Source organism: Urtica dioica, chromosome 2 (genome assembly GCF_054948205.1).
Source record: "Urtica dioica subsp. dioica isolate 48M chromosome 2, U.dioica_male_clone48M_v1_H2, whole genome shotgun sequence".
Classification (NCBI taxonomy): Eukaryota; Viridiplantae; Streptophyta; class Magnoliopsida; order Rosales; family Urticaceae; genus Urtica; species Urtica dioica.
Window position 1 is genome coordinate 53,410,842 of NC_142757.1, and position 12,902 is coordinate 53,423,743.

General features: G+C 34.3%; 1 protein-coding gene across 1 annotated transcript; it reads right to left on the reverse strand.

Annotated features, from left to right (window-relative positions):
- Window positions 1–6,966: 6,966 nt before the first annotated feature.
- LOC149405646 (homeobox protein BEL1 homolog) lies at window positions 6,967–12,502 on the reverse strand. Its single transcript, XM_089607906.1, has 5 exons — window positions 12,323–12,502; window positions 11,358–12,058; window positions 10,355–10,737; window positions 8,376–8,436; window positions 6,967–8,093 (listed from the first exon to the last, which is right to left on the reverse strand). Exons 2-5 carry the CDS (start codon window positions 12,021–12,023, stop codon window positions 7,392–7,394), a joined length of 1,812 nt encoding a protein of 603 aa, XP_089464032.1. The 5' UTR covers window positions 12,024–12,058; window positions 12,323–12,502; the 3' UTR covers window positions 6,967–7,391.
- Window positions 12,503–12,902: the final 400 nt, after the last annotated feature.

Sequence of the window (12,902 nt, forward strand, 5' to 3'; positions counted from 1 at the left end):
CGATTAATTCGGGTTTGTCCAATCTTGCTAATTATATCATCAGACTTTTATTACATAAATAACACAAATTCACAAATGTAACCTTTAAATTTGTAAAAGAAAAAGCAGTGAGATCTCAGTAAGAACACATATATTCAACAACATTGCTTTATTTTTTCCTTAACAAAATGTTATATTTCATGTCTTATCAATAATGTATTACAACACATATGTACTACGGGATTTGGTTCAGATAGGCGTGAACGAGCTCCAAAGCATTCTCCAAAGTTGCATCACCGGAGCAATCGAGTTTTCCAGTGGCGGCGAGGAAGAGCAAGCGCAAAACTAAGCTTGGAGAGATCGATGACGCAAAACAAACACATATATGGAAGAAGAAGAAGAAGATAAAAAATAAAAATAAAAAGATTGAAAATGGTATTTAAGTCTTTAATAAGTCAATGAAAAGTCAAACTCGTAGTCTAAATTTTTTAAAATAGTAGGAAAATGGAAATGTTGCTCAAAACACTCCTATTTCAGGCAATTCCCCAAACTACATGAAAACTAAAGACGATAATGCATGTTTCATAGAAGCAAAATTCTCAGCAATTGATTATAACCCTATAGCTGGTGAATAAGTCAAAACAACTAAGGCCAAATAATATATCGCTTTTAACTTGTATAGAGAAAATTCTAACGATATCCGCCTTTAGCAGGACATTAAAGTACAGTTATCTTCAACAAACATGAACATATATCATCACACACACACACAAACTGCATGAGCAAATACACAGATACCAAATAGTAAAAAACCTACACCAACAAGATGACAAAAATTTCCGGAGACTTTCTGAATTTTCCATACATGTATAAATAAAAAAAAATTGGAAGAGAACGAAATTAAGTAATTAATATTTGGATAGATACAGCCCAGTCTTAACCAGGCCTAAGAAATCGTTGCAGGCCCTTTGGGCCCATAGGCTTCCGAATTATATACATCTTATCGGAGACATGATGTAACTATCTCCATTTACAATTAATTCCCAAACAGTGCACGTTTAAAATCATTACTAAAATTTGGATGAACTTGTCAATTTATAAAGAAAGAGCACCAACGGAAAGCATATGCTTGACATTTTAGTTTTCTCTCTCCAAAGAAAAAACCAAAAACCAGAGTTCTCAGATCTAGATCTGGTTTGCCTCCGCTCCTCCTGGGCTCCGGTCGCCCGGCGTGGCTCCGACCCGGGGGGAGCGACGCTTGTTCTGTTTCCCGCTCGTTGCCCCGCTTTTAGCCCTCTCCTTCCGGTTCGTTTTGCACTCTTCTCCGTTCGCTCGAGCTTGGCGTCGTCTTCTCCGGCGTATCCTTCCTCGTCCTGATCGGAGCTCTCCATCGTCGACGCCGCACTTGGTGGTGGTGTTAGCCTCTGTCGGCAGTGGAATTTTGAGCTTGGATGGAATGGGTTTTGTTGGTGGCTGTGTTTTTTATGTCTTTTTTTATTTACTCTGTTTGGGTTTGTTAGAAGTGAGGACTAAACTAGTATTTTCTCTTTTAGATCTAGTTTATTGCCTTAGTGTTGTAGCTAGTCAGTCGAATCTTTCGTTCTCTAATGTGCGTTTTTCCATCGAAGTTTATCATCAACTTCAGGCGCGCATCAGTCGAAGGAAGGATGTTGGGTTGGTCGCCGACCTCATGCTCTCGAGCTCCCGCCGCGAAGGTTCGCTTAATCGGCGGGAGTTGGGTTTGTGGAGGTGGTCCTCCGGTGGGAGGATGGAAGGGCTTTGGTTGGTTGGTGCTCAGGTGAGCGACAACCACGTTTATGTAGGAGTTTATCTCCGTTTGAGGGACAAGGAAATGCTTCGGCAAATCCCAAGAGACATGGAAATGCTTCGGCAATTCCAAGACAGGACCGTTCCTGTTTGGTTGTCTCGGGTATGGTTGTCCCGATGGTTCTTAGGTGGCACCTTCGACTTGACTGGTCGGTCTTTGTTTGGTGATTTTCCTCTTCGTTGTATTTTGCTCATTAGTAGCATTTTATTATGAATGGATTTTCTCTGATGTTTCAAAAAAAAAAAAAAAAAAAAAAATTTGGATGAACTTAAGGATCATTAAGTATTGACTATATAACAATCTCAAACGTTTTAATTAGCTAATTACTTAATTTTTTGTAAACTTAATATTCAGAAAAGGTGCATTTGGAGTAATATTTAATACCTAACTACAAAAACTTAATTTTTTTTTTTAAATGAAAACTTAAATTATGTTTTAATTTTGAGATAAGGATCTTCTTTTATCGTAGTTGGCGAGTCTGAAAAGGACCTCGTTTTTAGCCAAAGTCGAAGACTAGAAGTAAGGATATAGTGTGAAATGCACATCAAAAACTGATATTCTTAGAATAAGAATACTGATAGTGTTAAAAATAATGTACTCATAATTTCCATTTTATTTATTTATTGAATATTAAGAAATTGTACTGAAAATTCAGTATCCACAAATTCCATCACATTCATAAATCTTCATACATATATATATATATATATATATATATATATATATATATATACACATATATATATATATATGGCAATTGGCGGCATAAATATCTCAACATTTCGAGTTTATACACTTTAATACCACATCTTTTTTTTTTCGCGGCTAAAATACCTAACGTTGGTTATTATCACCATCGTTAAGTTGAAAACGTGAACTGCCGACGTGGACTCTGAAAAATGAATTAAAGCGTGAACTAAAATGAATTAAAATTTGAAAAATGATGTAAAATAAAAACCCACAAAATAAAACCCCAATCTGGGTACCCCAAATTTGAAATAAAACCCCCCAAAACGTAAAAACCCCCAAATTTGCTCGGGATCAGCCGCCACTTGAAGCACTTTGCGCACTGCACCGTGAACGCCCCGACCTACGGAAACGGCCGACCCGACGCGCTCATCTGGAATCCGGGGACTCTCCGTCGCACCGGCTCGCTCATCGTCGTCTTGCCCGAGGCCTCTTCGGGATTGTAAATCACCAATTGCTTCGACGAGTTTTCTTCTTCTTCTTTTCCTTTTTCTTCTTCTGAGGACGAAGAGGAAGACGAGATTTCCAAGAGCTCTTCTTCTTCTCCAAGCTTTGCGCTTCCTTCTCCGCCTCCGCCGCCGCCCAATTGAAGCTCGAAACAAAGGAACGATCTTCGTCGTAATCACGATAATAGGAAGACAAAACCCTGTTTTTCAACATCACGAACAAAGGAACGATCTTCGTCGTAATCACGAAGAAGAAACAATTTGGGTTTTTACGTTTTGGGGGTTTTATTTCAAATTTGAGGGTACTCAGATTGGGGTTTTATTTTGTGGGTTTTTATTTTACATCATTTTCAAATTTTAATTCATTTTAGTTCACGCTTTAATTCATTTTTCAGAGTCCAACTCGGCAGTTCACGTCTTCAACTTAACGATGGTGCTAATAACCAACGTTAGGTATTTTAGCCGCGAAAAAAAAAGATGTGGTATGAAAGTGTATAAACTCGAAATGTTGAGGTATTTATGCCGCCAATTGCCCATATATATTATATTATATGGCCGTATTTTTTTATGCATTGGAAATTATAAAAAAAGATAGGAAAAATATACTGGTAGTGAATAGTCATTATATACTTAAACCTATACATGAAAAAGATACTAAACAATAAATTAATATTAATGATGGTTAAATTTTTTCGGTATACTCGATGCGTGTAGAAAATTTGTTCATTCTAATAAAAAAAAAACACGACACTAATAACTAATATGATCGCAACTTTATGTATATAGTGTTATAAACTGTGTACCAACGCTATAAACTTATTAAACTTTATACAAATTAATTTGAGATGTGAAATCAGATAAGTTTAAGGTTGATTCGGATTAGGATTCATCACTTGACCGCTAAAGCAGCTAGCATCGCGTGGCTATAATATTAATGAAGTACTTCATTAAGTTGAAATGCAGTCAATTTTTTAAATAAAAAAATCGATCTAGAACCATAGAACTTTATTTTTTATAGAATTTTAACGCCATACATATGACATTTGGTTTAACAAAATATTAATGTGGAAAGAAAAGGTGACGCGCAAAAGAACTGATAAGATGCATGCTCTAGGTTTAAAATTTAAATTCATGATTTAATAATCAAGAGATTTATCACTAATTAGACCATTTTCAAACATAAGAATTTCATTCTAGCTATAGTTATAAAATATTAAACAAAAAATTAGGTAACTAATCAACTAAAACGTTTGAGATTGCTATATAGCCAACTAAAACGTTTGGAATTGCTATATAATCAACGTTTCGTAAATCTTAAGTAAATAACCATACAAATAATGTAGCATTCCTAGTTTGCCATTTCATTTAAATAAATAGGTGGGGTATTTACGTCAATTTACGCGTATAAATACATAAACGTTGCTATTTATCTAAGATTTACGAAACGTTGATTATATAATAATGTGAAACTGTAAATATGGTTATATACATAATGGACTCAATATTAAATAAGTAGTCACACGGGCTGATGTGTCATATTTTTATACCCTCATTACTCTTATTTAATTAGTTAATTTGATTTTATTTTTTCGAAATTAAAAAAAATTCAATTTGCATCCCTAATCTGATGTGTCATATTTTTATACCCTCATTACTCTTATTTAATTAGTTAATTTTATTTTATTTTTTCGAAATTAAAAAAAATTCAATTTGCATCCCTAATCAGATACATCTCTCTCTCTCTCTCTCTCTCTCTCTCTCTCATAAAAACATTGCCTTCTGCTGCGCATCGTTGCCATTCATTGCATGTTATCGCGAACTCTTGTCGAGAATGGCAAAAAATATTTTTTTGGTTGAAAAAAATAATAATTTAGTACAAAGAATCTCGCAATAAATCGCATATAATCTCAAATAATCACTAGAAGCCGTAGGCATCACAAAGAATACAACTTAGGAATAGGAATGACATTACTCCCCGATACATATCTATCCGCCTGTTACTTGTTTGAAACGAGTCGAATAATAACCGTTCAAAATAGGTAATATCCATTAACATTTAAACGGGTACAGGTACGAGAAATTTTTACCCAACCCATTTACCCGGCCCATTATTATATATATATTTTAATTTTTATTATAAATTAAATATCTTCCAACCCTTCAAATGCCTTAAAAAAATTTGTGTTGTAATTATGAATTTTAATTTGCTTTAGTGCTCCAATTTTAAATTATATTTTTACTCTAAATTGTAGTTTTAAATTTATATTTAGATTTTTTTAGTGGTTAATTTTAATTTTTTTTTTACTTTATTATTTTCGAACCGTGTTAACGGGTAACAGGTATTGAAAGTTTACACCTGATCCGTTTGAGAAAACGGATTAACAAATATAAATTAACGAATATTTTTTCTGACGAATACAAATATAAGTACAAGTGCACTCGTTCGTGTATGTACTCGTTGCCATTTTTAATCTCTCGCTTGTCACTACATGTTTCTTTAAAAGAAAATAATCGTACACAATAACAATTCATCGCAAAGAATCTAGCTAGTGTCTCTCTTTGAACACTGCGAATTCCCAGTTATCGAATGAGAGCGTAAAGAATCCAAACATTATCGATATAATATATAGGATGGTAAAGTGAATACAAATTTGTAGTATATAATAATAATAATAATGATAATGATAATAAATGTACATTTATAATACCCTGACTGACATCTCAATGAACCATTACAAATGGAGAAGCGTGAGTTTCCGAGAAAAAATTAGCGTTTATGAATAACTCTGACCTAGGTAGGATATATATAAACGCTAATATAGATAAATATTGGAGAGAGTGACACAAACACGTGATATTGTAATGGAGAAAGCTTCGTTGAAACTGTGGTCGGTTGTGTGTTTGCATATTTGACAAATTGGAAAGAACCAAAAAATTGAATAGTGGACAGCTTGAAGAACCAAAAAGATAAGAAAAAAAAAACTAATTCCATTCACACAACAAAGGAACAACTTGCTAAAAATTAATCACTTATTTTTTTTTCTTTCATTATTTTGCAAAAGCAAGAAACGAACAATAATAAACCAATTTGCATTCAAAAGTGAGTATAAATAAATAAATATATATATATATAAATAAATAGAGGAAGATTAGAAAAAGTAGACCATCTTAATTCCCGTTGGCATGAATATCTAAAAAAAGAAGTTATAATTTCTATTCTCTGTCCGTTGATATTGATGATATATATACATCGATATTGGGACCACAAAACTAAGAAACAAGCACGTCTGCTTATTTGTAGCTACTTAGGAATTGTCTTAATCTTAAAAATAAAACTTGAACAAGTCAAAAGTATGTACGTTGCTAATTGCGTATCGTCCTTATTAACAATAGAAAAACAAAATTACATATACTATAATGTCTAATATGAAGACCCGCGAAATTTCTCGGCTAATATATATTCACTAAACATTAGCCTGATACAGCCCGGGAGTACTAAAGAAAATTTCGTAAACAAAAGACTATAGTCCTTCACAAACTCAATCTCTCCTCTCTCTTTTGAGAGAGATTAAGTTAATTTTGGGTGAAAGATGATTTTTTTTTATTAATGAAAAGAGACTTATTTATAGGTAAATGCCACTTACAACCAATCTTACTAACATGGAATCCTATACTTCCCAAATAATGCTTTTAATTAAATAAATTCGTAATTAAAATTAATTACTTATATTCATAATGCGAAAAAATAGAAATTATAATGCCCGTGGCCCAAGGCCCGACGATGGGTTAGGATTCTTTCGTTGGTATTGTTTACCATGATTCCGTAACATAGCCACATATATAAATAACTCAATCACTTGGAAATAAAGAAAGAAAGAGATGCCTAACTACTAGATAACAAACAGGTTTAATTCTTCAAATTCCATATAGTAATTATAATTACTACCCTAAGAGAGAGAAGGAATAAGCAGAAAAACATTTGCATGCATGGAATCTGAAAATACAACCTCAAATTTGTAACTAACCCTAAGCCAATTTCACATATATGTAAAAGTATACGTTCTTACAATTCCAAAGAAAAAAAAATGAAAAAAAAAAGTAAAAAATCCAAATTTACCAGCCGAGCAAATAACCTCGTCATATATATATCTAAAACCCCCAGTATATATTATTTATATAACCTTGTGTACGTACGTAACTAAGAAGTATGTTTGTGTTTTTGGCATTCAATAAAAACCCTATATATATACCTAAATTTTCACTTTCACTTCTTTGACCCTCCTCAAAGAGTCCACATATATATATAAATGATATAAGTTGTAATGATAATAAAACCAGTTATAAAAAAAAGAAATATGTATGTATATATCGCTTAGTCTCATTGATCAAGATCATGCCAAGTCATGAAGCAACTGAGCACCCATCAAATTCCTGTAAGGCAAGTTCTGACCTTGATCGCCGTCCAGGAGAGAGTACTGTACAGCTGGCACTTGATCTTGACTCTGATCATCCACATTACTCCCAGTACTATTCTGATGATGATGATGATTATCAGACGAAGATCTAGGGTAAAACATCGAGCTTTGCGAGCCCGGCGAGAACGCTAAACTCACCCCGTGGTGATGATGGCCGTGGTGACTGTGAGTCACCGCTCCGGCGTGTTGCTGTAACCCTAGCGTCAACGAGACTCCGGTGCCGGGGAACTGAGGAGGAGCGAAGGACGAGAAATCGAGCTCCATCGCGTTATACGAATCTAGAAAATTACGACCGAAGTTTTGTTGGATCTGCATGTTGGGGTGTGTGATGATTTGTTGTTGGGTTAGGGTTTCGGTTTTGTCCGAGACGATCACCGAGGAGAGACACTCGGAGTCTATGCGGACGAGCTGGTCGGGCCCGGGTTTCCGGTCTTGGTGGTCGGGCCGGGAAGTGGGGTCCACAAACCCCATTATGTCGCCGGGTTCGGACGAAGAGCCGGTCATGTTGATTATCTTGGATTGGTGATCTGATTGCGCTTCTTTGGTCTCTTCTATGTACATTTCCTCAACCATTGGCTTCCAAAGTCTCACTCTTGCATTGATGAACCAATTTGATACCTATTGTTCAACAGCATATATATAATTATTTATTTAATTTATATAAGATGTTTTTAAGGGGGTAGGCAAATTTGATGTCATTCCAACCATGGATGTAGTTGTTTATTTATTTTAGAAGTTGACATGGAGATCATAAGGATACATGTTAGCTGAAATGTCTGCTTGTCTTATATGTTTAGGTTAAAAAATTAAAAAAATTTATATGAACGTACACTCATATATATATATATATATATATGTATGTATATATATATATGCAAGAGTTAAAACAAAATAGCTTGCCTGGCTTCTGGAAAGGCCTGTTTGGCGTGCCAATATGTGTTTATCAACATCACTCGGATACCTGAATGGAAAAAAGAAAACAAAATTATGTATATATATATATCCTTATACAAAACAATATATTATCTTGCTCACTAATTTTACCACGGCCGACCAAAGAATAGCGAAAGTAATGGAATGTTTTTTCCTCTGACAATACATTTATATATATATATATATATATATATATATATATATATATATATATTATGTAGTACGAGTAGTAAAAGTTTGATGAGGTTATAATGGGTCCTAAGATATCAGGAAGAGAATAGGACGAGAGAGACCCACAAGAAGGGAATAACGGTAAGAGAGAGAAACATGTAATAAAAAAAAATATCAATGAAAGCAAACAAAATGATTGAAAACTATAGGACAAAAATTAATAAAAAAAAATGGGAGAAGAAACCGTGGAAGGGAATCTCTGAGTGGTGGTGGACAGAAACTAACAAAGCTTTGGCATTGTTTTTGCAACGCTAAAAATGATTGAGACTATTCAGACGTGAATCAGGAAAAAATATGTTTAACAACTACAAATCTCTCCGTGTCACTGTGTGTATATATATATATATATATATATATATATATATATATACAATTGAAACTTGTACCACACTAGTACCATTTCATTTCATAAAACGTAATACTCTCTCTCTCTCTCTCTCTCTCTCTCTCTCGTTCGAGATAGAGAACATTGATTCTTTCACTAAGTCTACTTTTGGACTCTACTTGCATATGGAACCTTCAATCCTCTCTCTAAAGTTAAAACAAACATATATATATATATACACATATATATACATTCTTTTAAAACCAAAAAAGAATGAACAAATGACCCCAATTCTTTTATTCAACCACACAAATTTTTCTTTCGGTAAAATATTCTCTGCTTTATAAGTAATCATAAACCCTAATCCCTGATAAACCTTATAATTTCACATTAACAATGTTCCAACAAATTAATTAAAATGGATCCAAGCTAATAATTAAATGAGAATCTATATAACATACATGTATACATGCATGATATACGTGTAAATGAACAAACATATAGTTTAATTGCGTATGAACCCCAAAAAATAAGCCTAATCAGCCTTACTAAAAAGTATATCCTTTCTAATTAACCACAGTACCTTTCTCCTCTTCTTCAGGCTTAAAAAAAAATTCTTCTTCGTCAAACCGAGAATGTGATGTATGTATATATATACTCTCTAATTGCGTATGTATAAACCCCAAAAAATAAGCCTAACTTGCCTTACTAAAAAGTATATCCTTTCTAATTAACCACACCTTTCTCTCTTCTTACCTCTTCTTCAGGCTTAAAAAAAAAAAAAAAAAACTTCTTCGTCCAACCGATAATGTGATGTATGTATATATTATATTATATATATGTATATATATAATATATAGTTTATAATTGCTTACGTATATATAAATATCTTCATACAAAAAAAAAAAAAAAAAAACATCCCCTACCTTATTAAAAAAACATATCCTTTTAAATTAACCACCCCATTTTCTCTTCTTACCTCTTCTGTAGGTTAAAAAAAAAAAAAAAACTTCTTCTTCCTCAAACCTAGAATGTACGTATACATGCACGTACGCATAATTAATGATATACATAGCGAAATTGGTTTCAATTTTTTTTTAATTCCAAAACTTTGTGCATTTAAGTAAGACCTAGAATATGAAATTATATATAGAGTCGAAATTTTTTTTTTTTGACACATATAAATAGAATTAGAACTAGAATACGAAATTCGCATGTTTTTGACTATTTACGAAAAACTTACAAAACGTTACCTAAAATGCAAACACTTATGTTAATGATGTGACTTATATCGTTAATTTTTTCTATATATATGAATAGATATAGGTGTATATATATATATATGTATAGATATAGGTATATATATATATATATATATATATATACGTACGGGTGTAGGAAATGCTCGAAGAGCCAAGCTCGGAGAACGGAGACGGATCTCTCGGGGAGGCCGCGCTGAGGGCGCCACGGGTGGCTCTCCATCATGCTCATCTGCTGGAACGCGCGCTGCTGCCGGACCGCCTGATCGATGGCCCGCAGCCTCGGCGTCTCGCCACGTGTCGTCCCCGGAACGGCTGCCACGTCATCGCCCATGGCCCGCCGCGTGGCCTCGATCTGGGCCGCGATCCCATCTTTCAGGCACCGGAAATGCCGAGACATGGCCTTCGATGCCAGGGCGGAGTACACGGCCGCCGACCCGGGGCCCGCCGCGGCCTCGAACGCTGACGTCACTCCCCTCATCTGCTCGCAGTACTTTTTGTACCTCCTCTCCACCTATACATACACACGTATAGATATGTAGATACGTTAATTTTTTTTTTTTTTTTTTGTGTCAGAAATAATAGAGCGATCGAGCGAATAATTGTTTGACGTACGTTATATATATTATTGAAGGTCTCCAGGGATAAAAAAAAAAATGTGAGGATACTATTTTAGAGAGGTTGTTGTGTTAATGAGACATTTAATGAAAGGACCCCCAAAGTCGCTCAGTTTTTTTTTTTTTTTAATAAATATGTTGGGTTCAAAACTTCAAATCCAGAGTCGATTTGAGGAAAAATTATAAAATAATACTTCAATTTTGCAAAGCATTGTACTGTTTGAAGAATTATAGCCACAGTATGTATTTGAAACTTTTTGCTCGTTAAAAAAATCCCAATAAAACTGAGGTTTTTTTTTTTTTTAATACCCAATCAATCACCACAATATAATATAATTCACCATGAAAAGTGATTGCTCTTTTTTTTTTTTTTTTTAAAAATTAGAAAAAGGAAGATCCCAAGGAATCAAACGACCCAAAAAAAGGAAGAGAAAAAAGTAACATTATATATAATTTTATTAATATAAATATTAGACACGCATGTGTATGTATGTATGTATATATTTATAAAGTGTACCTCTTCAAGCATTGAAATAAGCTTCGTTTTTCTCTTCTGCAACTCCAAGAACTCGAGAGAGTAAAGCGAGTGAGACTTTTTGGAAGAAGAACCACTCGCTCCATTATTATTCATGATATTGCTCTCTTGATGATCCAATCCCCACTGCGACGACTTGTGACGAGACTTTTGCTTATTATTATTATTATTATTATTATCATCCGACGATGATCTCGTTCCGAGGCTGCAAAACTCGTTGAGAAGCTCCTGAGCCGGGCTCAAGAACTTGGAGCCTCTCAGCTGAAAGTATTGCTGTTGACTCGCCGTTGACTGATCGTGGTGATGATGAGTCATCGCTGTCGTGTGTCTGAGCTCGAAGGTCTGTATTCCAATGGAGGAAGGGTTGTTGGAGCTGAGAGTGAGAGAGAGTCCTTGGCTCGGTCTCTCGTTCCCTTCGCACGAGAATATCAGATTGTTGTTGTTGTTGTGATTGTGATTGTGATTGTTCTCTTGCCAGTTATCGGAAATCAGATGATTCTGATTGTTGTTGTTGGTGTTGGCGTTGAAGATCTGATCATGGAAGTCTTGGATCTGATTTGCGGTCGCGAATTGGGATTGGGTGTTGTTGTTTGGGTTCGGTGAGACGTCCACAGAGTAGCAAAACCCTCCCGATGAATTAGAGACCATCTTCACTTGTAACCTCTCTAGCCAATTTTTTTTTTCTGTTGAGAATAATAGTGGAATTAGTACTAATAATACTACTACGAGAGACTAAAGGTGTTAAATATATCGCAAAGAGGAATAGAGATATAATAAATTAATAATCATGGGGAGTTTTTCAAAAATCAAACTCAAGGGATCGGAAAGGAAGAAATGATTTTTTTTTTTGGGTCAATTTATTTTGTTTTATTTGTGTGATGTATATTGACAAAGGAATAAGAAAAAAAAAAGTACTAGAAGATGAGAGATAGAGAGAGAGGACTTACAATAAGGGTTGAAATTATTTTAATGGAATAGTTGTGTGGAGGTTGAAAAGATGAGGAAGAGATAGAGAGAGAAAATGGATGGCCTTGTTTTTTCTCAAACTGTGTCTTCTGTTTAGTAAGCCAACAACGAGATATGCCATGAAATGAAAGCAAGCCCAACCTAGGAGAGAGAGAGAGAGAGAGAGAGAGAGAGAGAGAGAGAGAGAGAGAGAGAGAGAGTATATATCTTAATTGTCTCTCAGAAAAACAGAAGATGATCAGATGATAGGCAGTGATGATGACCTCCTTATCATAAAAACCATGTTCATCATTTCTTTTCAGTGACTCTCTTTCTCTCTCTATCTCTCTCTCACTCCTTTATTTTTATTTTTTTTTCTCTTTCTATAGCTCAAGTGGGTCAATGCCACCATGATATAAATACATCCAAAAAAAATATTAGTAATATTCTTGTATTAATTAAATTTTCGGATTAACTTAACCCCACCTCAATTATTTCATACCATGTAATAAAATAATAATAATAACTAAATAGTGGGAAAAACAAAATCACTAACTTAAGCACACAAAATAGTACTATTTC

Excerpts from the sequence above, each read along its gene's own strand:
- LOC149405646 (XM_089607906.1), bottom strand. The coding sequence starts at position 12,023 with ATGGTCTCTAATTCATCGGGAGGGTTTTGCTACTCTGTGGACGTCTCA. Across the intron at positions 8,437-10,354 it reads TTCGAGCATTTCCTACACCC|GTATCCGAGTGATGTTGATA; the intron begins GTACGTATATAT and ends TTTTCCATTCAG. Across the intron at positions 8,094-8,375 it reads CAGGCCTTTCCAGAAGCCAG|GTATCAAATTGGTTCATCAA; the intron begins GCAAGCTATTTT and ends GTTGAACAATAG.